Raw genomic sequence first — 26997 nt, 5'->3', positions numbered from 1 at the left:
CTAAAATCACACTCCGCCTTCATATACTAATTCGTACGAACTTCATTACACAAACTATCCCCATCCACACTATTTACTTCAGCCCTCTCTAAATTTTCTGTTAGTTCTTCTGCACCTTTCTCCGATTCACTACCCACAGCATGTACAATTTTACTGCTTTTCCCCTCCAAAATATCGACACTTTCAGCCTCAACAAAATAGCACATCAATTCACTGTTAAACACTTTACCTTTCTGAAATAATACATCGATACCTAAGCCATCATCACCATAAATATTCATCTCAGCAACCTTATCTGTTGATACACCATTTAAATCACTACATAAATTCACATTAGAAACCTTACTTTCCTCCATCGACAAATTAACTTTATGTGAATCGTACACAACTTTATCCTCCGCCGCTACACTACACAAATTGCTGCTACCTTGTCGTACAATTTTGGAACTTCCAGACTTGCTACATTCCGTTGTTATCGGACAAAAATGAGCACACAGGGCCATTTCTACACACTTTTGATCCAGATTAACCCCCGATTCTACGAGGGTGAGTCAAATGAAAACCTTAAATTTGTAATAACAAATCGAATTTTCGCGCCGTTATCCTGTAAGTTGGTAAGCGTGCTACAAAAAGCGTGCAGAATGACCTGTAGGTGGCAGCATAGTGCAGATGCACACGTACCGTCGCATTATCAGTATAAAGATGGCCGCCCCACTTGAGAATTGCACTAGGGAAGAACAGCGTTCTGTTATTCGGTTTTTGCGTAGTGAAGGTGTGAAACCTATTGAAATTCATCGACGAATGAAGGGTCAGTACGGTGATGCATGTTTGTCACAGCAGCAAGTCTACAAATGGAGTAGGAAGTTCACAAACGGTGTGACTTCAGTGGAAGATGCTCCTCGTCCAGGTCAGACACAACGTGTTGTGACTCCACAGACCATTGCAGCAATTGAAGCCATAGTGAAGGAAAACCGCCGAGTGACACTGAATGACATTCCTCAGCACCAAAACCTAAGAAGTTTCGAACCTAACCGTCAGCAAGGAAGGTTATGCTGACTCTCTTTTGGGACAGAAAAGGCGTCATTTTGGAGAGATCTCCTAAAAAATCACCTTCGGCCTGCAATCAAATCAAAGCGACGTGGATTTCTGTCAGCAAGTGTCCTTTTGCAACATGACAATGCAAGGCCCCACACTGCCCGTACAACAGTTGCAACAATCACAGACCTGCATTTTGAGTGTCTTCCTCATCCACCATACTCACCAGACCTTGGCCCAAGTGATTTCCATATGTTTGGACCACTCAAAGACGCAATGGGAGGAAAGAAGTTCCGTTCTGATGAAGAGGTACACCATGCGGTGCATGAGTGGTTGCGCGGACTACCAAAAGAATTTTTTTGTAAAGGAATTTATGCACTTTGTAAGCGCTGGAGGACTTGCATTGAGCGTGGGGGAGATTATGTTGACAAGTGATATAGCTTTGTACCACTTCTGCACAATAAATAATATTCAAAAAAATATTTAAAGTTTTCATTTGACTCACCCTCGTACCTTACATACATTCTCACAGTCACACTCTGACAAACGTTTTAGATCCACATATTCATCAATAAGTTTCGTTTCCCCTTCTTTCGTGAGTAGAAACGCGTAAATTCCTTCCTCTGAAGTATCAATACCAGCAGCTTTTACATAATTACATAAATTACTATTGCTCTGTTCCTTTAAACAGAAATCATCTACGTCTGCCGATACATTTTTAACTTCAACTGCTGGCGGGACCAATGCTAAGCTTCCCTTAGTAACATTGACGGTTTCCGCCGGAACACAATCACCCTCACTTGCAGCTGGGGAGACCAAAGCGACGCCGCCTTCACTAACATCGACGCTTCTCGCCGGCTCACAAATACTTGCTATTACAAAACCTTCCTTACTGCAATTGCTACTGTTTACTAATATGTCTTCAGAACTCTCCGCATAATTTGCTTTCACAAAATTCATCTCCTCTTTAACTTCTTTTTGAACCACTGAATCTTTCCATTCACTACTATTCACACACTCATTCCCTACATATTCAGAACTTATATCATTCCCCGAAATTTATTCCCGTTATTTGTACTCAAATCTCTCACAAATCTATGCTTCCGCCGCTAGCCCCTGCTTTTATTGAAAAAGCCACCTTTATTGCCTTCCTCTTTAACATACCCCATATTACATATTTGTTGCCTTTCTCCAAACCTATCAACTTTTCTACCATTACCATTATCTCCAGTCCTTTTCATCGCCTGTTCAGATCGCCATCCCGGACCTGAGATGTGGCGAACATCAGTTTCCCGATCGGTTGTTACGCAATTGCACTTCGCGCTAATTTCCCCCGTCAAATCTACACTCTATACTTGGGTCTTGTTCACGGAAGTTATCATTCCTGTTCGTTCTCCGATCATTCTGCTCATTCCAGCTACTATCTCCCTGAGATTTCCCTTGCTTTCTTTCATTATTATTATTTTGGTGATGATTATTTGGATTCCCATTTTGATAACTACCACCCAATTTCCTCTGAGGTTTGAACTTCAACTAATTCTAGAAATTCGTCCACGGAATCACATGGACTATGAACAAGATCCCAGTGCAAAGTTTCGGGTAATCGCCATTTTAACGTGGTGATTTCCACTGAAACCACAATAGATGTTTCACATGCATAAGCTTGCCAAGTTCGTGCTTGCAAAAATCTCTCATCATCCCATTACTGTACCTGTAACTCGGCCCGTTTAAAAATTCACTTTTGATCCTTGTCTGTTTTGCTTCGCTCCAAAATTTATTCAAAAAACGTTTTTCGAACTCTTCGTACGATTCGCACCAACTACATTTAATATTTGCCCGAGACTGCGGGTCTCCCTCCAAATACCGTTTTACATATTTTATTTTGGCTTCGTCCGACATGCCGTGAACAAAAGCATCCCCACACGCAGCCAAGAATATCTTCCGTTATCTGTGTAAATTTCACAGATCTGCTATTTGCCCAAGGGATATTTATAACTGGCATGGCCTGTTGGGAGGCTAACGAATTTAAATCACTATTTATCTGTTGCATTTGTTTCTTAAATTCATTTTCACTAGTGATACTGGACTCTATTTTATCTTTAATTTCGCCCACTTCTTTCTCCCCCCCTCCCCCCCTCCCCCCCCTCCACCTACAATATTGGCAATGTCACTAATTGCAAAATTTATATCGCTTTTATGAGCATCTTGCGATTTTATACAGTCGCTTGCCGTGCCCCCAAGTTCCATCTGTATTTTATTCATTTTTTCCCCAAGATCTTTTTCCACTGATTCGATTTTAGATTTTACTATTACAACTTCGTCTGTAATTTTCCCCATGTCGACTCAGACACATTTTAATTCATCATCAATTGCTTTTTCAAGGTTACCCACAATTTTTTCATCTTCCTCTTTCATAGCGGAAATTATTTCAGTTCGCATTGTACCCATATCAGTCGGAACTGTACCGATATTATTTTCTGTTGGATTCATATTATTTCCCAATCCCTGGATCATTTGCATTACCTGAGACATCATATCTCCCCCACACTCATTCCCTTTGCCTGAATTCCTACTAGTTACACTTTCGCGCTCTGATTTTCGACTAACCGGCTCTCTTCCGTTTTCAGAATTACACATACTAGGTGACTGTTTTATATTCGCGAGATCTATAAGTGGAGCTTCAACCTTAGGGTTAAACACTATCTCACTATTTGTACAGGCACTTATCTGATGTCCGCAGCTCGTGGTCGTGCGGTAGCGTTCTCGCTTCCCGCGCCCGGGTTCGATTCCCGGCGGGGTCAGGGATTTTCTCTGCCTCATAATGACTGGGTGTTGTGTGATGTCCTTAGGTTAGTTACGTTTAAGTAGTTCTAAGTTCTAGGGGACTGATGACCATAGATGTTAAGTCCCATAGTGCTCAGAGCCATTTGAACCATTTTTGAACTTATCTGATATGAGATGGTTCCCTCTACCATAGTGATGCCGTCAGTTGTAGTGGAAGACGACACTATAGACTGCCCTGGAGTACTCCAAGACACTGCCGTCGTATTGCTGTCGATCTGTGTCCGCCACTGGAGAAGCCGCCTGCTGTAGTTGTAGTTGCTGCCGGTTACAGCGTGTTTCAGCTGTCTCCGATACCGCTGTCCGTTAAACGCGCTAACCGCTACTGTTCTCTGCACTCAACTTATTTAGACTCTGAGCCCCCGCGCAAATTCCCATTAACGTGATAGATTAGGACCTCTACAAATAGAATGTGTTAGTTGTGAAAAAAGCTGCGCAACTTCACTGTTTCAAGATACCTATTTGCGGAAAAAAACGATCTCAAACTATGATTTGTGAGGGGTTCACTACACAGAAATATCTACTGGTTTTGCAAAGGTTTTCACATTTCGCATAGTACGCTGAATAACAGAAAGCAAAGGTATTACTACTTTGCAGGACACAAATCTCAGACGAGAAACTTCCAATTGCGGGCTTTCAAATAAAATGAAGTGGTGGTGTGGTGGGCCTCAACTACGTACCCACAGACTCAGAGTCGAAATATTAAAAGTTTTGGCTGATTTTGTTGTCTAGGGGCGGGGATACGTAGTTGCCACATGACAAGCCAAATACTGCTGAGTCTAACAATATGCCATATGGATATACACACGAATCGAATGATCGAAGGATCCTATCACTCGGCAATTGCGAATTTTGAACGTAACATAGACATTTATAAATGAAAGATTTCAATTAAATAAATTCTGCAGGTACTATTTTAACGACTTTAAATGACGAGTACGATATCAGAAGTACCTTTAAGAATGCCTTTTATTACTGTAAAACACTTATTGTTGTCGAAGGCCCAGCAATTAAATAAAATATAAGTTGAATAACAGGAACAATAGATTCCTACTTCACGTAATTAGTTATGAACAACAACATAGCTCGTGAGATATTCACTTCTAAACGCATACTACGTCTTCACTGCAGAAGCCACAGAAATCTCACAAGTGCGCAAGTCGTCACTACGCAATGTTTCTATCTCCCATGACCACGCGCAAACTACTCAAGTCTTTCCCGCGACTGTGCGTCCGTCGCACCGTTCTGTACAGGACACTCTCGTATTCTCTCCCGTACTGCCCAGAACTCCCCTGTCCTCTCTAAAAACGATGCTCCTCTCCCACTTCCATACAGTCTCTCCACATGTCCTTTATGGAATGATCACTGTCATTGGCTAGAGCGCTCCTACCCTGTCTCAAAGACAACGCATACTCACAAACATAATGAAACACATTCGAAGTACTGGATTTACATTTAAATAACTTGAAATTAAATAAATATTCCTATGGCTGGACCATAAACATGCTCTAACACACATTATTAAATATATAAACTAATAAAATGAACATATATCAAAGGAATAGAAGTAGGCCAGTAGCCCAGTGTCTCTGTGCTTTCTAAAACACAGTAAATATTTGACCAATGTCTTCCTGAATAGTATATATCGGATATAAACAAAGACATAGATGAATAAATATATTGATAAGCATGCTGCTACCGTTCTTTTTTTTTCGTGTAAATGTGGAGCGCTTATGGTCTGACGCGATCGATAGTAGTCGGCTACTTCGACCTCCAATAAATCATGTACTATTCAAGTTACATGCCTGTAATTTATACCAATTAGCTTTCTAAAGACACATCGATCGACAAATCAGATGAACCGTTTAGATTTTGGAAATTCGTTGCTGGGTGTTACTTGTATAATTTATCGTCAGATACTAAACTTTAATAACGATATTGAAAATCTGATTACACCATCAGAATCGTCGTGCAAATAATGGTAATGCACATGTTTCTTTTTGAGGTATCATGATTCATCTGGCTTCTATTAATTTCTATACGAACTGTGAAATGTCTACCATTATGGTTTCACAAAGTCCGCCATCTTTGGCACTCCACGGCATACAAATCTTATCCTTCGACACAAAGCTCATTCCGTGGCACCGCGCGGTCGCAGACGAGCCCCGGCTTTGCGTGCGGCCGTGTGGCCACGCCAACTCCGACCTTAGAATATTTTCAGGGCGACACAACTCGCTCGTTACCTCACAGTATGCACATAATCTAGAAGAGTAGTTTTAAGGGATTATTCGGTAATGGCAGGAGGCTATACTAGTTCCTCGATACTCTGTTTGAAAAAAGAAAGACAGTCAGGACCATTAATGCCTTATAAAACAGTGCCTATAACTTTAACGTGAAAATAATTACACAAAACACCAGTACTGGTAGCTGTTTTGTACACGATCTAATGGTGGAATTCTCAATTACTCTGCCGGATGATTGAAATCAATTCGGCTGTCATATTACTTCCTATAGAACCTAGGCTGGGAAAACGCTTTAGTATACACTAGCAGCTATGGCAGGCAGAAACTGAGCCTTCGTAGATGTGTAACGATTCCACCACGCTGCATTAATATCAGTATGGTGTTGTAAATACGAGGCTATTCAGAAACTAAGGTCAGATCAGTCGCGAAATGCAAACCACAATGAAAATCAAAAATGTTTTATTTGCAACGGTTTTCTACGCCTTCCAGATACATTTATACATAGTTGCCATTCCTATATAGACGCCGGCCGCTGTGACCGAGCGGTTCTAGGCGCTTCAGTCCAAAACCGCGCTGCTGCTACGGTCGCAGGTTCGAATCCTGCCTCAGGCATGGGTGAGTGTGATGTCCTTAGGTTAGTTAGGTGTATGTAGATCTAAGTTTAGAGGACTGATGATCTCAGATGTTAAGTCCCATAGTATTAGAGGCGTTTGAACCATTTGAACCTACACAGACATTTGTCGTAGCAGTGTACCCACTTTCCAATACCCTCGTCATACAAGACAGCCGCCTATGCCTTCTGCAACTTTTCTATGCTACTTTGCAGTTCGTTAGCTGTGCCAAAATGATATCTTCATAGCCAGCGGTTTATGTGAGCAGAGATGAACATCAGAGGGAACCAAGTGCAGGCTGCATCGTGGGTGATCAAATACTTCGCACGGAAAACGTTGCAGAGACCTCCACATTGTCCCTGCAGTGTGCGGCCGAGAATTTTCATGAAGAAGGAACAGCATTGTAACCTACGTGAGGTTGCATGAAATCAGGCGCAACCTCGCAGGGCGCACCCATAGTTGGTGGGGGATGCTGTTCCTTTAGGCATCTTCACGTGCTCACTACATGCTCAGAACTGAAAAGAGTGACGTGACGCGATCGACAGACATACTGAGATACTATCCACCACATCTCTGCAAAGCTTCATCGGATTTTCACTGTCCTTTCCTTTTCACGACTTGTTGTACCTTACTTTCCGAACAGATCTCATAAATACCTACGATTACTCATGGACTTTATAATTATTTGTCAGCCGTTAGCAACGTTTATCCTCAAAGTCGTTCCACAGATTTCCGCAGGTGGTCGTGTAGGCGCCGCCGAGTTACGACTGGTTTACTGTGGTGGGATGTCGCCTCACTGAATGCCAGATTTATGTAACAATGCCTTTTGCACAGGGCACCAGGCCGGAGGCAATAACGCATATATTGTGCAAAATTTTTCGCTCGTTGCTGTGGAGGGAATTAATGTGTTCACCCCCCTCTGTCTCTCTGTCTCTCTCTCTCTTTAGTTGCGTATTTTGCAGTACTGTGCTAAATCTTATACACACAGTATCCTAGGTTGCAAGCGTCATAATTTTGCCATAACGTCATTATTGCTACCAACATGACAATGAGCTTGTTTCACAGCACCTCAGTACTGTAAGGATGGCTTTGCAAGAGTTTGTGTATCTATCTGTGGTATTTCTGCTATGCTCCCACCACGCTAATCTTACCAGGAAGATGGACCCACACATTTCATCTAGGTGAGCGGATAGATTAACATTTTGCAAAAATCATCTAATAGCTCGCAAGAATCAAATTTAGAAACAATGTAATGCACTCTAGATGCGCATTTTGTCGTACTCTGCTAATCTTTTTACGCATCATATCGTTGGTTGGAAGCATCAGAGTTTTTGCTATGATGTCACACAATCTAGTAATATAGTGGTGAGTTAACAGGGGTTTATGTATTGCGGTGTAGTATTTCCTACAATTACTGTAACTTTGGTGAGAAATCTGTAAAACTGCTATGCATATAGAATTCGCTATGACTTCCACTGTATTCATTTGTAACTCACACACTGCTATGACGTCACACACATACATACACACACACACACACACACACACACACACACACACACACACACACACAATAGTAATGTGATTGGCTGAGAGCCTCATGACGTCGACGTGACTTTGGGAGCAGTGGGACTGTACTCACGTAATTGGATAAAATACCTAAAAATTGGGGAAAACACGAAAAATGTGCAAAAATACGTAAAATGTCGACGTGAAGTCGGTTCAAATGGTTCAAATGGCTCTGAGCACTATGGGACTCAACTGCTGAGGTCATAAGTCCCCTAGAACTTAGAACTACTTAAACCTAACTAACCTAAGGACAACACACACATCCATGCCCGAGGCAGCATTCGAACCTGCGACCGTAGCGGTCGCGCGGTTCCAGACTGTAGCGCCAGAACCGCTCGGCCACCAGCGGCCGGCCCGTGAAGTCGGAAGCAGAGAGACAGAGATCGTGTTATTAAATAAAACACATAACATTTTGAAAAAGACTTAAATTGTGGAAAATACGAAAAATTGTGGAAGCTATGGAAAAATACGTAAAATTGTGTAAAATATGCAAGAATGAGAGTACATGCATATCTTCCTGCGTGTGGTCTGTGCTGGTGCCTCGAATGACATAATATTAAATTGTTATTTACCAATAGGCCTTGGGTGATATCGGTTAACGTAGTCTGTTGTTAACAAAGAGACACAGCCTGATCCTTGCCCAAGGCTGTCCAGCTCTAGAGTATACCCCACCCACTCAAGTGTCCCAGTTACAATAGATGAAGATGGGGAAGGGGTGCTTGAATCTCATTAGTTCTGGGAGCAGGAGAATGGAGGAGGAGAGGGGGAGGAGGGGACTGAGATGGGATTCCCTTAGATCAAATCCCAGTGATTTTCTGGGGAGCAGTGGAGTGGTGAGAGACCTGTAATATTAGTCGCCCAAGTGTGTAATGTGACACTAGATAAGAAGCAGGTTATACTCGTAAATGGATCATGATCCATACCAGCACTTACAACCTACTTACATAACCCATATTTCTGTAAGTAAGGTGGCTGTGACGTTGGTACAACTTGAAAGGCTCTACACTTTATGCTATAAAATGTTTGTGTTCAATGTTCCATATCTGACTGTTCTAATTAAAAGTATGGGGTAACATCCTCACAACACAGTGACCGGCTATATGCTGTCTTATCAACCGTATTCAGGAACGCTCATATAACATGGAACTGAGCACCAGATGTCACGAAATGTGGTTCGACGAGTAGAAAATATCTCTTGAAGTAATTTATTGTCAATATAGAAGCTGTAACAGTAGTATGGGTCGGTCAGGAGAGCTGAGTGACTTCGAACATGGACAAGCCATTGAACATCAGACAAGCAACATATCAGGGGCATTTAAGCACTTCTAAAGCTGCCCAAATCGCCTATTAGTGATGTTATTGTGAAGTGGAAATGCGGAGGAACAGCCACAACTAAATCAAGACCAGAGAGACTGTCACATACTTCGCAGGGTGGTTGTAGAATATCACATGAAATTAGCAGAAGAAATCCTGGCTTCCACCGTGGTACTAGCAGTCCAGCTAGCATAGTGACTGTGCCTTGGGAGCAGCACCTCGTGAGCCACAAATGGCTCAAATGGCCCTGAGCACTATGGGACTTAACATCTGAGGTCATCAGTCCCCTAGAACGTAGAACTACTGAAACCTAACTAACCTAAGGACATCACACACATCCATGCCCGAGGCAGGATTCGAACTTGCGACCGTAGCAGTCGAGTGGTTCCGGACTGAAGCGCTTAGAACCGCTCGGTTACAGCGGCCGGCCGTGAGCCATACATTTCTGTAGTCGACGCTAGGTCACGTTTTAGGGAATGTAAATAGGTGACTGGACTGTGGATGACTGGAAAAGAGTGATTTAGGGTGATATATGACGTAATACCCTATGACAATCGAATGGCTGGATTTGAGTTCGCTGTATGCCTGGATGATGTTACCTGCCATCATGTGTAACGCCAACAGTGAAGTACAGAAGGCATGGTGTTACTGTATGGGACTGTTTTTCGTGGTTGGGGTGTGTTGCCCCTACAGCGCTTAATAATACTCTAAATGCACAAGGAGATTCACAAATCTTAGAGCAATGTGTTCTGTGTAAAGTACAGGAACAGTTTGAAGAGAATGGTTGAATCAGCATGACAATGCTTCCTGTCCTAAAACAGCATCTATGAGGCAATGCTTTGTGGACAGTAGCAATCCTGAAACGGAAGGGCCTGCCTTGAGTTCCGACTTGAACCTAATGGAATACATTTGAGACAATCTGAAACATCGACTTCGCTCCAGATCCCAGAACCCGACTTCACTACCTTCTCTTGTTTGTACTCTTGAGGAAGAATGAGGTGCAATTCCCCACAGACATACAAACACCTCATTGAAAGTATCCCAAGCAGAGCTGAAGTTGACATAAACGTGAAGGATTGACACATGCCGTATTAATCTTCACTAATAAGTGCCCAGATTCTTCGGAAGTAGTGTTATTAAAACACATTCACTATTTACATGAAATGTATTTGCAGTTACGAATACTAACAACAGTCAACTGTATAATGGAATAATGATAATGAAAATTTATGCCGGGCCAATACCGGATTTCCCCCTTTACGTGAGCGGTCGCCTTAACCTCTTTGGATATCTGTGCATACTCACAGCCAGACCCATACTTCTATATGCCGTCGTTCCTGAGTCACAACCTGTACTCGTAATCGCTTTGCATGCTATTTTCCGTTGCAGTGTTAAAGCAAGTATGACTGGTCAGATAACTTTCATCTAACATGTTGTACTCAGTTGCGTTTGTTAATTAATATAATGAATATGGGTCAAAGGTTTGTCTATGATAGAGAGTAGTTTTTTTAAATTCAGTGCATCTTAGGATGTACTTGCGCTAGTAATAGAAATTTAAACTGAGCAGACACTTTACACTCTGTGTGTGGTACAGTACCACTAACATGGCCCCTCTTAATTGGCGTTTGCGGGTGCGGATTTATTTTCTTATAGTCTCTTCAGTGTGATTTTGTATTTAAAATTCGGCTCCCCTTTGACTGTAACTGTGCATTCCATTACAAAGCTCAACACAGTATCAGACGAAGAACACCCTGTTGACCATCTCCATTGGGGAACAAGTGGTTCAAATGGCTCTGAGCACTATGGGACTCAACTGCTGTGGTTATCAGTCCCCTAGAACTTAGAACTACTTAAACCTAACTAACCTAAGGACATCACACACATCCATGCCCGAGGCAGGATTCGAACCTGCGACCGTAGCAGTCGCACGGTTCCGGACTGCGCGCCTAGAACCATGAGACCACCGCGGCCGGCTAGGGGGAACAAGTGGAGTGAGCTGCCAATCGAACTCTATAATTTCTCAAACCAAGCAGGACTTCAGCACCAGATCAAAGATCTTGTAAAAAGAACAAGATTATCCAAGGACACTGCAGTTGCGGGATATTTTGAACCTTCAGCTGGACGCCATTGTGGTGGTAAGTGTCTGGTTAATAGGAGCGTACTATGGTTTGTAAGGATGCAGATCGAATATTATATAATTATTGGGTATACACACAACAATCGTTAAACAAAAATTCCCAGAAAGTTACATTATGTATCTAGTAAAGGCCATAATTTCATTTTATATGAAGCTTAGAATACATAGTGTAGCACCTAATTACAATTTTAACTTTAATACAGAAATATTAAGTCAGCACGTTAATAGATCTGATCGGTTGCTTAGTAAATAATAAAGAGGTTTGAAATTAAAATAGTTTTTTATAAATCTCGTGTCAAAGTGAGGAGAAAATGTTAAATGTTAGTCCATATGTCTTACCAAACATCTTGCAGAATTTTGCTGGACTTTTTTTACCAGTTTCTGATTGCAAAGTGCTAAAAACTTGGCTAGTGGATAAGTGTGATATAACCATGCAGTTAATAACTGAAAATATTGTTTCACCAGCTGCAGATTGATACCCTTCATAGAGAGGTAGGTATTTTGTTGTTCAGAAATAATGGAAAGTAAAAATTTCTTTATCCGCTGTAAGTATAACCTTCAGAGCGAAGTCGGTATTCGTTGTGTTCATGGATAACAAAAAGTGTACACCGGTTTACATGCTATAAGTCAAATCTGTAATAGGGATTTTCAGTCGTAGAACTTACGTTTTCAGCAGGAATATATCACTTACGCTACAGTTTTTTAATAACAGTAGTTTTTATTTCTGAGAGTGACATAAGGCACAAAACGTTTCATTTTATAGTGGTATAAAACAGCTCAGTAACTGATGAAAACATCACACTGTTGGATATAGATTATGTAAGTGTATATCTTCAAAAATTCATATTGTTGTTTGTGCAGAGGATTCGTCCACGTACAGTACATGCAATGAAACAATAATAATACTGTGTACAAGATACTGGTAAAATCGTGTGATGCAAAATACATTACAATTCATGAATTTTTATCACTAAACAATGAAATGTTACAATTCATGCTGATGCTGATCTAATAAAGTGTGTTTAGTTGGGAACAATTTCTTGTAGGATATGAAGTACATAAGTAAACAGTGACTAGTTGTTATATCCACATTTATACATTAAAACTTTGTGTGTACATTTGCCATCCCAATGGCCATTCAGTTTTCCTGGTATTCACACGTCATGTGGAATTGTCATGCCTTTCTCCAGATCTAGGTGGGCCCCATCCTCCACCTCCACCTCCCCAACTACCTCCCCCTCCCCCTCCCCATCCCCCTCCCCCTCCTCCTCCACCTCCTCCTCCACCTCCACCTCCACCTCCACCTCCACCTCCACCTCCACCTGCATGTACCCAACCACCTCCACCTCCACCTCCAACTCCACCTCCACCTCCACCACCTCCACCTCCCCCTCCACCTCCCCCTCCACCTCCCCCTCCACCTCCACCGCCACCCCCACCTCCATTTGCACCTCCACCTCCACCTCCACCTCCACTATCTCCGCCACCCACACCTCCATCTCCAAATGAATCTTCACTTCCACCCACAATGCCACCTACACCTCCACCTACAACTCCCCCTCCACCTCCAGCCCCACCTCCTACTCCACCTCCATCTCCACCTACACCTCCAACTCCACCAGTACCTCCAACACCTCCTCCACCTCCGCCTCCACCTCCAAATCCACCTCCACCTCCAACTATACCTCCACCTCCACCTCCCCAACCACCTCCTCCTGCAACTCCCCCTCCACCTCCACCTCCACCACCACCTCCAACTCCACCACCACCTCCACCTCCCCATCCACCTCCACCTCCAGATCCCCAACCACCTCCACCTCCACCTCCAACTCCACCTCCACCTCCACCTCCACCTCCAACTCCACCTCCACCTCCACCTCCACCTCCACCTCCACCTCCACCTCCACCACCACCACCTCCAACTCCACCTCCAACTCCACCTCCAACTCCACCACCAACTCCACCTCCACCTCCAACTCCACCACCAACTCCACCTCCACCTCCAACTCCACCTCCACCTCCACCTCCAACTCCACCTCCAACTCCACCTCCAACTCCACCACCAACTCCACCTCCACCTCCAACTCCACCACCAACTCCACCTCCACCTCCAACTCCACCTCCACCTCCACCTCCAACTCCACCTCCAACTCCACCTCCAACTCCACCACCAACTCCACCTCCACCTCCAACTCCACCACCAACTCCACCTCCACCTCCAACTCCACCTCCACCTCCACCTCCAACTCCACCTCCAACTCCACCTCCAACTCCACCACCAACTCCACCTCCACCTCCAACTCCACCTCCAACTCCACCACCAACTCCACCTGCACCTCCACCTCCAACTCCACCTCCACCTCCATCTCCTCCTGGAACCTCACATTCACATGTACCATGTCCTGGACCACCTTCTTCAGGCGGATGTTTCTTGTCCAGTGGAACTAGCTTCCCTGTAAAAATATACAAATTAGAGGTAAGTTTGTCTATTTATTGCTAAGGGGGAAGGGTAGAGTATCAGCATTACAGTCCTGCTCATTAGCTGAAAGTCTTTATAATATTTTGCAGCTTTGTTTCAAAAAGTATTTAAATGGTAAAATGATTAAATATTTCGTTAATTTTTAAAAGGATATTTGTAAAATAAATTGGATAAGTCACCAATTGCATTCTTCTACAACATAACAACTGAAGGTATAGTTTACAGCAAAAATGAAGCACTTGTTTTCACTAGACTAAAATGAATAGAATAAGCAAAAGGTAGTAATGGAGTGTGTTGCAAAAGATGTGGAATGGACAATATGGGGAAATGGTTGCATAGGAGAGAAGAAAAGTTGGGAGAAGGTAAGATTTGGCACTGAGAGTAAAAGGAGTATCCTTTTATACATTGAAGGAAGGATAGAGCTTTGGGAGAATTTTGTGGTAAGACAGAAAAGGGGATCAGAAATGTAGGAGTGTAAGCACAGTGTATGTAGGTTGATAATCAGAGGTTATTCTTGTTAATACGCTACTGGAGATTAAAATTGCTACACCACGAAGATGATGTGCTACAGACGTGAAATATAACCGACAGGAAGAAAATGTTGTGATATGGAAGTGATTAGCTTTTCAGAGCATTCACACAAGGTTGGCGACGGTGGCGACACTTACAACGTGCTGACATGTAGAAAGTTTCCAACCGATTTCTCATACACAAACAGCAGTTGGCCGGCGTTGCCTGGTGAAACGTTGTTGTGATGCCTCGAGTAAGGAGGAGAAATGCGTACCATCGCGTTTCCGACTGATAAAGGTCGGATTGTAGCCTATCGCGATTGCGGTTTATCGTATCACGACATTGCTGCTTGGGTTGGTCGAGGTCCAATGACTGTTAGCAGAATATGGAATCGGTGGGTTCAGGAGGGTAATACGGAACGCCGTGCTGGATCCCAACGGCCTCGTATCACTAGCAGTAGAGATGACAGGCATTTTATCCGCATCGCTGTAACGGATCATGCAACCACGTCGCGATACCTGAGTCAACAGATGGGGACGTTTGCAAGAGAACAATCATCTGCACGAACAGTTTGACGACGTTTGCAGCAGCATGGACTATCAGCTCGGAGACCATGGCTGCAGTTACCCTTGACGCTGCATCACAGACAGGAGCGCCTGCTATGGTGTACGCAACGACGAACTTGGGTGCACGAATGGCAAAACGTTATTTTTTCGGATGCATCCTGGTTCTGTTTACAGCATCACGATGGTCGCATCCGTGTTTGGCGACATCGTGGTGAACGCACATTGGAAGCGTGTATTTGTCATCGCCATACTGGCGTATCACCCGGCATGATGGTATGGGGTGCCGTTGGTTACACGTCTCGGTCACATTTTGTTCGCATTTACGGCACTTTGAACAGTGAACGCTACATTTCAGATGTGCTACGACCCGTGGCTCTACCCTTCATTCGATCTCTGCGAAACCCTACATTTCAGCAGGATAATGCACGACTGCATGTTGCAGGTCCTGCGCGGCCTTTTCTGGATACAGAAAATGTTCGACTGCTGCCCTGACCAGCACATTCTCCAGATCTCTCACCAATTGAAAACGTCTGGTCAATGGTGGCCGAGCAACTTGCGCGTCACAATACGCCAGTCACTAGTCTTGATGAACTGTGGTATCGTGTTGAAGCTGCATTGGCAGCTGTACCTGTACACGCCATCCAAGCTCTGTTTGACTCAACGCCCAGGCGTATCAAGGCCGTCATTACGGCCAGAGGTGGTTGTTCTGGGTACTGATTTCTCAGGATCTATGTACCGAAATTGCGTGAAAATGTAATCATGTGTCAGTTCCAGTATAATATATTTGTCCAATGAATACCCGTTTATCATCTGCATTTCTTCTTGGTGTAGCAATTTTAATGGCCAGTAGTGTATCTAGTTGGTGGTAAGTGTTGGAAATTCAAAGAGGTTTAGTGTTTGAGAACAGAGTCGATATGTTCTTGCAGGATTCGAGTGGAATAGAGTAGACTTATTCGGAAGGTGATGAGAAGTGTATGGTTTGTGAATATTTGGAAGGAGTTGTGTTATTTCGGTGGGGCAGATATCCAGTCGTAAATGGCATAAGGAAACATAGGTTTTGCAGGTATGGAGTAACAGCAGTACTAGTAGTATTATTTATCTATGGCTGACTTCTAGAAGGATACTAGACATGTCATGGTATAAAATTTATGAACAACAAATCTAACTTAGTTCATATATATAGACAGCTGCATGCTAGCAGATCTTGACTGACAAGAATGGCGTTATAGGAGGGTCCATCGTACCATTTGCCTGAAGTAATTTCGGGAAGCCATAGCGAACCTAAATCAGTATAACCAGTTGGGCATTGGGACCTCAATCTTGCTGAATACCAGGCCTGTCTGTTCATTCAGTTTATCCCTAGTACAGTGTGACCATAATGTATTTTCAATAATAACGCAGCTGCATTATAGCAGATGACATATCTAGCAGATGACATATCTAGTGAGAGACTCTTACTCCTTAATGTAGACGAGGGCAGACTGCGAAAAATCATATCCAGTCATCCTCTGAAAGTCGTAACAGGAAGCATCGACTACAGAATCAATACATTAGTATGATACAGACTGCACAAAACACAGAACTACCACTCACAAACAATAAATAACAACAACAATCAGAAGTCCCTTGGCTACACAAGCTCGCAGACGTAAGAAAGCAAAATCAGACGAACTACAAAATACTACTAACGAGCAGAGATTGTCAGAGAAAGGCAAGCAAGCCAACACACATACAAACAGACGAGAAACAGATAAAGAACAGCCATTTTTTAAAATAAACAACAAAGGAACAACTTTACACAAACACAATTACATGAAAACATATTGGGATTGTCTTACAATATTTAAAAGGAAAAAAATCAAACCTAACAGATCTTGTCAACGCTGAGACAAGATGATGCCACGCGAATGCATGGGTGTAGAGGCAGGGCAGAATACATACTGAAAAAACTCCAACCTGATGACGATCAAAAGACATATCTACAGGCACAAACCATTCAGCAATCAAAACCAGAAACTGACTAGGGAACAGAAACTATCACTTGGGACCCCGATGGTATTCACGTGGAGGTCCCACAACATATCATACTGCTCATTACTACATTCTAACTGAGAGCCTAAACTAAGCCCTATGGCTGGTTAGATTAACCACAGCGTGGAAAATGGCACAAGAAATCTGCTGAGGAAGATCTAACCAGATAAAATCATAATGGCAAATTTGTTTACTGAGCACACTCGTTACGGTCAAGAAATGAGTTCTGTTTGATGGACAGCATTCGTACAAGTAACTAATGGGACTTAGCTTGTAGCAACATGAAATTCGGGAAAAAAAGTCAACTGACAATACAATAAACAAAGCCGTTCGCGCAGTGGAAAACACAGACTGGAAAAATGTTATAGTCTAAATGACAGACACAACAGGCACCTTTGACAACCTCTGTTAGCCTGTAATATTCGTGACTGTGTCTAGGGTATACTTATGCTGCATCCTCATTGCTGCCAAATCACCGCTCCCTATTGCCACATCGCACCTCGCTGGTAGCCAGTGGCGTTGTTGCATTTATGCTGCAGCCTCGCTGCTCGCTGTCCACCAGGAGAAATTACCGAGCTGCTGTCCACGCACTCAGCGGGGTGCTAAGAGCGTCAAACGTGGTAATGCTGGATCCAATCATGGCTGAAGCTTCAGGACATATGGCGATAGTCACAGCTCGAAACACAAGCCAGATTGATATCATCGCCTCCTGAGGATTGTAGCTAGCAGTGATGGTGCAGGTTAAATGGACCGGTAAAATGCAGTGGGTGTGATTCATCATTGCCGGACAATGCGGGGCAGCAGCGAGGTGGCAGCTTAAACATACCCTTAGGGAGCTGGGGTTGCTGGCTACCTTTTACTGCAGCCTACAGGATATAGAAACAGGGTTGCTGAGAGACGAACAGGCAGTCAGAAAGTGGTCAAAAGATCCCCTAAGGAACACTCACAAGACTCGCTCTGTGGGTCATCCTTTGAGATCTGGCAATATAACTTTACGATATACTTCGCAGAAAGCCTTCACAGAGCCGAAGGAATCGCGGCATATGCCGACGATCTGCTGGCTATAATCTCTCGGCAAACTCCAGAGCACAATCTGAGGAAAAAGCCTGTGATATACCGCAACAGATGAACAACTGGTGTACACAAAATAAGCTAACGACTGCTGCAAAAGAAACACTTTATATCCTGCTTAATGGAAGACTCATTAGAAAGACATTAATGAAACAATTAAACAGAAACAACAGTCGACAAGGTAAGTAGGTACTAAAATTGACGAAGGAGTCTCCTTCAAGCTGTTGATGCTACTGCTGCTGATTACAGGTTTAAGGAGACTAAAGGCCTAGAGTCATCAGTCTCCAGTTCACCCTTTAAGGACGTTACAACAAAAACTGGCAAGAGTAAATACTACAGATTATACTTGCACTATCACAAATGAGAATATACCACTGAGTTCATTATATGCTTTGCGGCAAGCACATGGACACATAAATTCCATCTGGCAACAAACATAACTGCTGCGAGGCACAGGTAGAATGGTGTGCTACTATAGGTATCAGGAGCTTTTAGAACTACATTTCTGGAAGATCTTTGTGTAGTCGTATAGAGCCACACCTAGACTAAACACAACCATGACACTAAATGACAGCAGTAATGATAGAGATAATGGTAGAGAAAATGAAACATCATACAGCGATACAGAAACAGAAGATTGAGCAGACAAACACTAAGTCAAGGTCACACATAAAACAAACGTAGCTACAAAAGTACATTAATAATTAAAATATTATTACAGATAGAAATACACACAGGGACAGCTACTAAGAAACTTGTGAATAAAGCAAATGCTGCCCAGAAATATATAACTAAATGTTCCTTCCTAACAAGCCTCATGAAGAACTGATAGCAATAACTACTATAATAATTATCTTCAAGACGTATTTTGTAATAGTCTGTAAACGATGATCAGTTACTGCTGTCTTATGGCCACTTTAAAACTGTAACTAAGTGAGCAATTTAGAAAACTAGCCGTTGACGTACAGTTAAATTTCATGAACAACATATAAAGTCAATTCAAAAGGCAAAAACTTACTGCAGTTTCGAAGATTTCCCTTCTTATCATTGTGATAACGAACAGCCACCTTATCTATCCTTTCTTATCTTTCTGTTATTTACCTCTAAATTACTCACATTTTTATTTAATACCCTGAATTTCCTGTAACTAATTTAATTATCTTTGCAACTTATTATTATTATTTCTTTGACTCTTAGTTCCTGAAGACAGTATTTTCAAGAAAAAGATAGGAATAAAGAAGTGAAAAACTTACAGTTTGAAAGGACTACACACTCATTGTAAAACACCTGCGGCAACACTAGACAGTACTCTATCTTTCAGAGATCAAATAACAAAAACAGACGAAAACTTGAAAACAAGAAACAACAATGTCGTAGAGCTGTGTAGTACAAACTGGAGAGCATCGGCACCGACCCTCTGCACAGATTATTGCCTTCTCAACCACTGAACATTGTGTCCACTCTGTCTAAACAACACACATGCACAAAAAACTGACGAACAGCTAAACAACGCCATGTGAATGATTGTTTGTCTTATTAAGTCCTCACCTACGGAATGACTATCAGTACTAAACCACATTCTACCCCTTCAACTACGATGTGTAAACGCTCTCACGAACAAGTACAGGAAGATATTGAATAGAACAAATCTACTAATCCATCGAGATACTGAGGATGCAAGCCATAAACGAAGCCACTCTGGACCAATGATCCGCAACCGTTTACTAGTCTTGATGCATGCAGGCAGGTCTAGACTCACCATGGCACTCCAAAATGCCTGCCCCCTCAACATCATACAGGGTGTTTCAAAAATGACCGGTATATTTGAAACGGCAATAAAAACTAAACGAGCAGCGATAGAAATACACCGTTTGTTGCAATATGCTTGGGACAACAGTACATTTTCAGGCAGACAAACTTTAGAAATTACAGTAGTTACATTTTTCAACAACAGATGGCGCTGCGGTCTGGGAAACTCTATAGTACGATATTTTCCACATATCCACCATGCGTAGCAATAATATGGCGTAGTCTCTGAATGAAATTACCCGAAACCTTTGACAACGTCTCTGGCGGAATGGCTTCACATGCAGATGAGATGTACTGCTTCAGCTGTTCAATTGTTTCTGGATTCTGGCGGTACACCTGGTCTTTCAAGTGTCCCCACAGAAAGAAGTCACAGGGGTTCATGTCTGGCGAATAGGGAGGCCAATCCACGCCGCCTCCTGTATGTTTCGGATAGCCCAAAGCAATCACACGATCATCGAAATATTCATTCAGGAAATTAAAGACGTCGGCCGTGCGATGTGGCCGGGCATCATCTTGCATAAACCACGAGGTGTTCGCAGTGTCGTCTAAGGCAGTTTGTACCGCCACAAATTCACGAAGAATGTCCAGATAGCGTGATGCAGTAATCGTTTCGGATCTGAAAAATGGGCCAATGATTCCTTTGGAAGACATGGCGGCCCAGACCAGTACATTTTGAGGATGCAGGGACGATGGGACTGCAACATGGGGCTTTTAGGTTCCCCATATGCGCCAGTTCTGTTTATTGGCGAAGCCGTCCAGGTAAAAATAAGCTTCGTCAGTAAACCAAATGCTGCCCACATGCATATCGCCGTCATCTATCCTGTGCACTATATCGTTAGCGAATGTCTCTCGTGCAGCAATGGTAGCGGCGCTGAGGGGTTGCCGCGTTCGAATTTTGTATGGATAGAGGTGTAAACTCTGGCGCATGAGACGATACGTGGACGTTGGCGTCATTTGGACCGCAGCTGCAACACGGCGAACGGAAACCCGAGGCCGCTGTTGGATCACCTGCTGCACTAGCTGCGCGTTGCCCTCTGTGGTTGCCGTACGCGGTCGCCCTACCTTTCCAGCACGTTCATCCGTCACGTTCCCAGTCCGTTGAAATTTTTCAAACAGATCCTTTATTGTATCGCTTTTCGGTCCTTTGGTTACATTAAACCTCCGTTGAAAACTTCGTCTTGTTGCAACAACACTGTGTTCTAGGCGGTGGAATTCCAACACCAAAAAAAAATGGTTCAAATGGCTCTGAGCACTATGGGACTCAACTGCTGAAGTCATTAGTCCCCTAGAACTTAGAACTAGTTAAACCTAACTAACCTAAGGACATCACAAACATCCATGCCCAAGGCAGGATTCGAACCTGCGACCGTAGCGGTCTTGCGGTTCCAGACTGCAGCGCCTTTAACCGCACGGCCACTTCGGCCGGCCAATTCCAACACCAGAAAAATCCTCTGTTCTAAGGAATAAACCATGTTGTCTACAGCACACTTGCAAGTTGTGAACAGCACACGCTTACAGCAGAAAGACGACGTACAGAATGGCGCACCCACAGACTGCGTTGTCTTCTATATCTTTCACATCACTTGCAGCGCCATCTGTTGTTGAAAATTGTAACTACTGTAATTTCGAAAGTTTGTCCGCCTGAAAATGTACTGTTGTCCCAAGCATATTGCAACAAACGGTGTATTTCTATCGCTGCTCGTTTAGTTTTTATTGCCGTTTCAAATATACCGGTCATTTTTGAAACACCCTGTATGAATCGGGATATAATTATCAATTATTACTTCGTTACTTAATCAGTTATTATTACTACTGTTATTTTTACAAAACAGGAACAGACTTAAGTATTTATTAACAGCTTATTAACTTTAATTCACAGTAGAAAATAGACATTTCTAATACGAAATTTAAAGTAAATAACTCTACTCATACTTAAATGTGATACTTGAGCCTGCTTAGCTCCACATAAGTGATTTGTGGCAAAATCATTGACAAAGCAAACCTTGTTTCTTCATCGATGAATTTGAGTCTCTCTCTCTCGCTCTATCTCTCTCTGATGTTTTAATTTCAGCGAACGTCGAGAAGAAGATCACAAAAATAAGTATTTGAAAATGGCAATAACACATTAACTGTCATCTCAGAGATAGGCTGATATTCACTCCTTACTGACAACCAAAATGTATACAAAGGCACTTCGAAAAATTTTTATATCAGTGTTATGTCTGAATTCAAGTTTCAAAAAATTTTGTTAATGTTTTGCCTGCTTTCAGATCACCAGATCCCCTTGCAAGCCTAAACCTATAATATTTGGAAGACGTTTTCAATCCTCAAATAGATCATGAACCTAGTCAAAATCTTCAACACTCTCTTCAAAGCATTTTTTGAAATTCTGCTGTAAGAGTACTAAAGTCTTTAATTAAGTCCATCAAAACCTTATTACCGTCAATAAGGAGCTACCAATGTGGGAACATCTCACACCATCCACTTTCAATTCTCTGTATTCACACTTTTAACTTGTTAATAAATCTCTGAATATTATCCACACTAGTCCAAATAATCCCGTTTCTACCTCGCATTTTTCTGTTTGTTTCGTTTCAGTGTACGAACATCGCACTTATTTTTGTAGTAGAAATGCAGTGTGCTGTAAGCCAATTTCTTGACACGAAACCTTTTTGGGGCCTCTATGTGATGAAGTCCACGACTTTTACTACTTCATCCACCAAACGTTTTAGAGGAGATGGCAAAGACTTAGCAAAAATGGCTACACGGTGATTGAGAGTGTTCTGGAGTAACCACAAGCGCCAGAATGAAGACGAAGATAGCAAGACCAGGGAAGGCGTTGAAACGACGTCGGCCAATGGTGCACGGATTAGGACCGTCCCACGACAGGAGCGACCTCTGTAAGAAGAGAATATAAGCTCCGCTCCTGACAGCCTCGGCCGCTCAGTAACGGGACAGCATTCGCAGAGTATTAGCGCGGCCTAGCAGAGAGTGCTACGAACAGTTATAAGTGATCCACAAACTGTGAGTCAAACTTGCATTAACATTGTATATAGCAAAAGACTCGGATTTATGTTGCATGTCACCCATCGCTTGCGACACCATTGTTATTTCAAAGTTAAGTATTGGCAACCTGCTTTATTGAAATAAGACTGCTAATGTAATTTGATAAATTTGTTGTATAGCATTCTGAGAACGCATCCTTTAGGCACCCAACACGAGACCAGTGGGCAGGACCCCACATTTTGCGAAGAGTATCCTCCGAACCCTGTGCCCAACGGCCACGGACTTTTTTTATGTGCTGCCGTCTTAATTCTCCTTTGTCTTTACTTTGCAGGGGCGCCCATTTGCTTTAACAGTTTCTTGTCGTTTTTGCTAATTCTTATTTTCTGATGGGCGTTGCAGAAATTTTCTTCACTTTTGTCCTTATTTAGATTGATTGCCTTATCTATTTGTTGCATTTGTGTCTTCCAACATGCCCACTCCATCTGTGCCGCCCCCTGCTCAGGCGCCGCAGCCGCAAGCGTTAGATGGCACACACCTAATACAGATGTTTCAGTCCTAGATGCAGCAGATGTCTGCACTACTCAGCACGGTGCAATGCTTCGCACCCAGCAGAACGAGCACAACCTACAGTAACACCTACTGATATACCACCTTTTTGACAATTTCGTGAACAAGAAGAGAAATGGCTCGAGAGGTTGTTCTAGTTCGAAGTCCATACCCTCACTCACAATGTACCAGGTACTGTTGGGGGTTGTTTTGAGGGAGGAGACCAGACAGCGAGGTCATCGGTCTCATCGGATTAGGGAAGGCCGGAGAAGAAAGTCGGCCGTGCCCTTTCAAAGGAACCATCCCAGCATTTGCCTGCAGCGATTTAGGGAAATCACGGAATACCTAAATCAGGATGGCCGGACGCGGGATTGAACCGTCGTCCTCCCGAATGCGAGTCCAGTGTGCTAACCACTGCGCCACCTCGCTCGGTCCCAGGTACTGTGAAACTTCCACATCTGTTACCTACGGTAGGAAGAGCAGTGTTGAGGTTAATTCAAAACATCTTTCCTAACGCCACTCTACGTGAACTGTCTTATGGAACATTTATCTCTTCACTGAATAACTATTACGACCAACAAGTGAATGTGGCAGCAGCTACGTATCAATTCTTTAATTGCAAAAACGGTCAGACCAAACTTATCGCGAGTGGCTAACAGATTTGCAAGGTATGACAAGCAATTGCAAATTCAAATATGCTTGCGGTGCCTTATATTCAGATATTATGTTGCGTGATGCAATCATGTACAGTGTACCTGATGGCAAACTCAGAGAACAGATTTTGAAACAGTCCAATCCTTCATTTCAGCAGGTAGTGCAAAAGCTAGATCAGTACGATTCTGGTGCCTTGTTGGCTGGTACATTTGTGCTGCCAGCCATTTGTCAGGTTGAGTCCCTTGCTTGCAACCGAGCGAGGTGGCGCAGTGGTTATCAAACTGGACTCGCATTCGGGAGGACGACGGTTCAATCCCGCGTCCGGCCATCCTGATTTAGGTTTTCCGTGATTTCCCTAAATCGCTCCAGGCAAATGCCGGGATGGTTCCTTTGAAAGGGCACGGCCGACTTCCTTACCTAATCCGATGAGACCGATGACCTCGCAGTTTGGTCTCTTCCCCCAAACAACCCAACCCAACCCTTGCTTGCGATCGCCCCATTCCGCACCGGCGGCTTGAGCTAGTCACGCCGAATAAACAACACTGCATGCCACGTACGCAGATCGCTACACAGGTGAACGGAATTAAGTCTTACCCTCAATGTTATTCACAGCACAAACGCCAAGACTGCCCCTCCTGAAAAGCTCAGTGCTACGCTTGTGTTAGGAAAGCACATGTGCAATCCGTATGTTTGCATAGCAAAACTAGCAAGTGTGCAGTTTCTTCAGTGATACACAAGTCCTACAAACTTTTTGTTCATTTACTTATTTGTGGGAAACGTGTGATATTTCAGTTGGACATGGGTGCCTCTGTCCAATTGCTCAATCGTCACACATATGAACTGTTGGGCTTGCCACGCCTGTCTAAAACTAGCACGCAACTGATGGCTTATAATGGACAAAATATTCCCGTTCTTGGAAAATGTACTTTGCCTGCCATGTATCGCTCGCATATGCAAATAGTGACCTTTACATTGCCACAATCACGCGACTGTGAGAACATTTTTGGTCTTATTCTTTTGATTTGTTTGGTTTTGCATTCTGTACAATGTGTTGTCAGTGTCTGCTTTCAATGGAAAAGGCAGTGCAGCCAACTTGCTAAAAGAATTTACGGAATTCTTTTCTGAAGGTTTAGGCATAGCTAACAATTTTGTTGCACATGTTACGCTGAAAGACAATGCTCAGCCGAAATGTTGCCGGGCCAGAACTGTTCCCACCGCATTTCGGGACAAAGTCGCTGCTGAACTTAGGAAATTACAAGATAATGGAGTTACTGCACCCATATCAGCTAGGCAGTGGGCAAGTCCACTGGTTTATGTCCCCAAGCCTTCCGGTAGCATTTGCCTCCATGTTGACTTTAAGTCTACAGTCAACCATGAAACTGTGATTGATTCTTACTCATTGCCACGCCCAGAGGATCTCATGGACAAATTACGCACTGGACGCTACTTTTCAAAAATTTATTTGCGCGACACATATCTTCAAATCCCGCTCGATGAAGAATGTCAAAAAGTGTGTGTCGTACTCATTTCGGTTTGTTTAAATATTTGCGGTGGCCTTTTGGCAGTGCTTCCGCACCCGACATTTTCTAACGGTATTTGGAACAGCTGACTGCACAAGTGCGAAACTGTTCAAAGTATTTCGACGATACTGTAGAAGCAGGTCACACACTTGAAGAACATATTGCAAATTAACGTGCTTTGTTTCTTGTTTTATCTAAGGCAGGACTAAAGTGTAAACTAGACAAGTGCCACTCTTTTAAAACCTGAGTCGCGGTGCCTTGGTCATGTCATAAACAGTCAAGACGTACATCCTCTTCAGTCGCATTTGTTAGCCATACGGCACTTGCCAGTTCCTCACAATAACACAGAATTGTAGTCAGTTTTAGGGAAAATGAACTGTTATATTCGGTCCATACCGAATGCTGTACAAATCGCAGCTCCATTGCATCGCTTGCGTAGCAAGAATGTTCCCTTCCTTCGGACAGATGAGTGCCAAGTAGCTTTTCAAAAACTTAAAGATGCATTGCTCAGTGGTCGATACTTAGTTTACTTTGATCCTGACAAACCAATTGTACTGCAAGGTGATGCTCCCTGTTACAGAATCGGTGTGGTGCTTTCGCACAGAATTGGTGAAAAAGACAGCTCAGTGCAACTATCCACAAATTGAGAGGCTTTGGCTATTGTGGCTGGTGTCACCAAATTCCACCACTGTTTGTATGGCAGAAAATTCTACTTAGTAACGGATCACAAGCCATTGCATTCGTTTTATCATCCGTTTAAGCCTGTTCCTGTATGAACTGCCCAAAAATTGCGAAGATGGGCTTTATTGTTGTTTCAATACCGGTACGAAATTATGTATCGTCCGACAGCTCAACATGGTAATGCGGACACACTTTCATGTCTTTCGATTGGCCCTGACAGACTTTGACGTTTCTGCTGCATCTTGTTGTCACATCGATAATAAATATTCTGAATTGCTTTTCCGCTGAACTATAGGAAAATTGCACAGACCAGGGAAGCTGATTCAGATTCGAACATTTTGCTAGCATACATTCGCACATCTTGGCCTCGTTCC

General features: G+C 43.1%; 1 protein-coding gene across 1 annotated transcript in view; it reads left to right on the top strand.

The window, feature by feature from the left end:
- The first annotated feature begins 485 nt into the window (after nucleotides 1-485).
- LOC126249315 (basic proline-rich protein-like) overlaps nucleotides 486-26997 on the top strand; it is a 94182-nt gene continuing 67670 nt past the window's right edge. The window contains exons 1-2 of the mRNA XM_049950968.1: nucleotides 486-546; nucleotides 12941-14226. Coding sequence (XP_049806925.1) covers nucleotides 486-546; nucleotides 12941-14226 — 1347 coding nt within the window. The remainder of the gene's footprint in view (nucleotides 547-12940; nucleotides 14227-26997) is intronic.

This window comes from Schistocerca nitens, chromosome 3, assembly GCF_023898315.1.
Source record: "Schistocerca nitens isolate TAMUIC-IGC-003100 chromosome 3, iqSchNite1.1, whole genome shotgun sequence".
Classification (NCBI taxonomy): domain Eukaryota; kingdom Metazoa; phylum Arthropoda; class Insecta; order Orthoptera; family Acrididae; genus Schistocerca; species Schistocerca nitens.
This window is presented reverse-complemented; position numbering and strand designations above follow the sequence as displayed.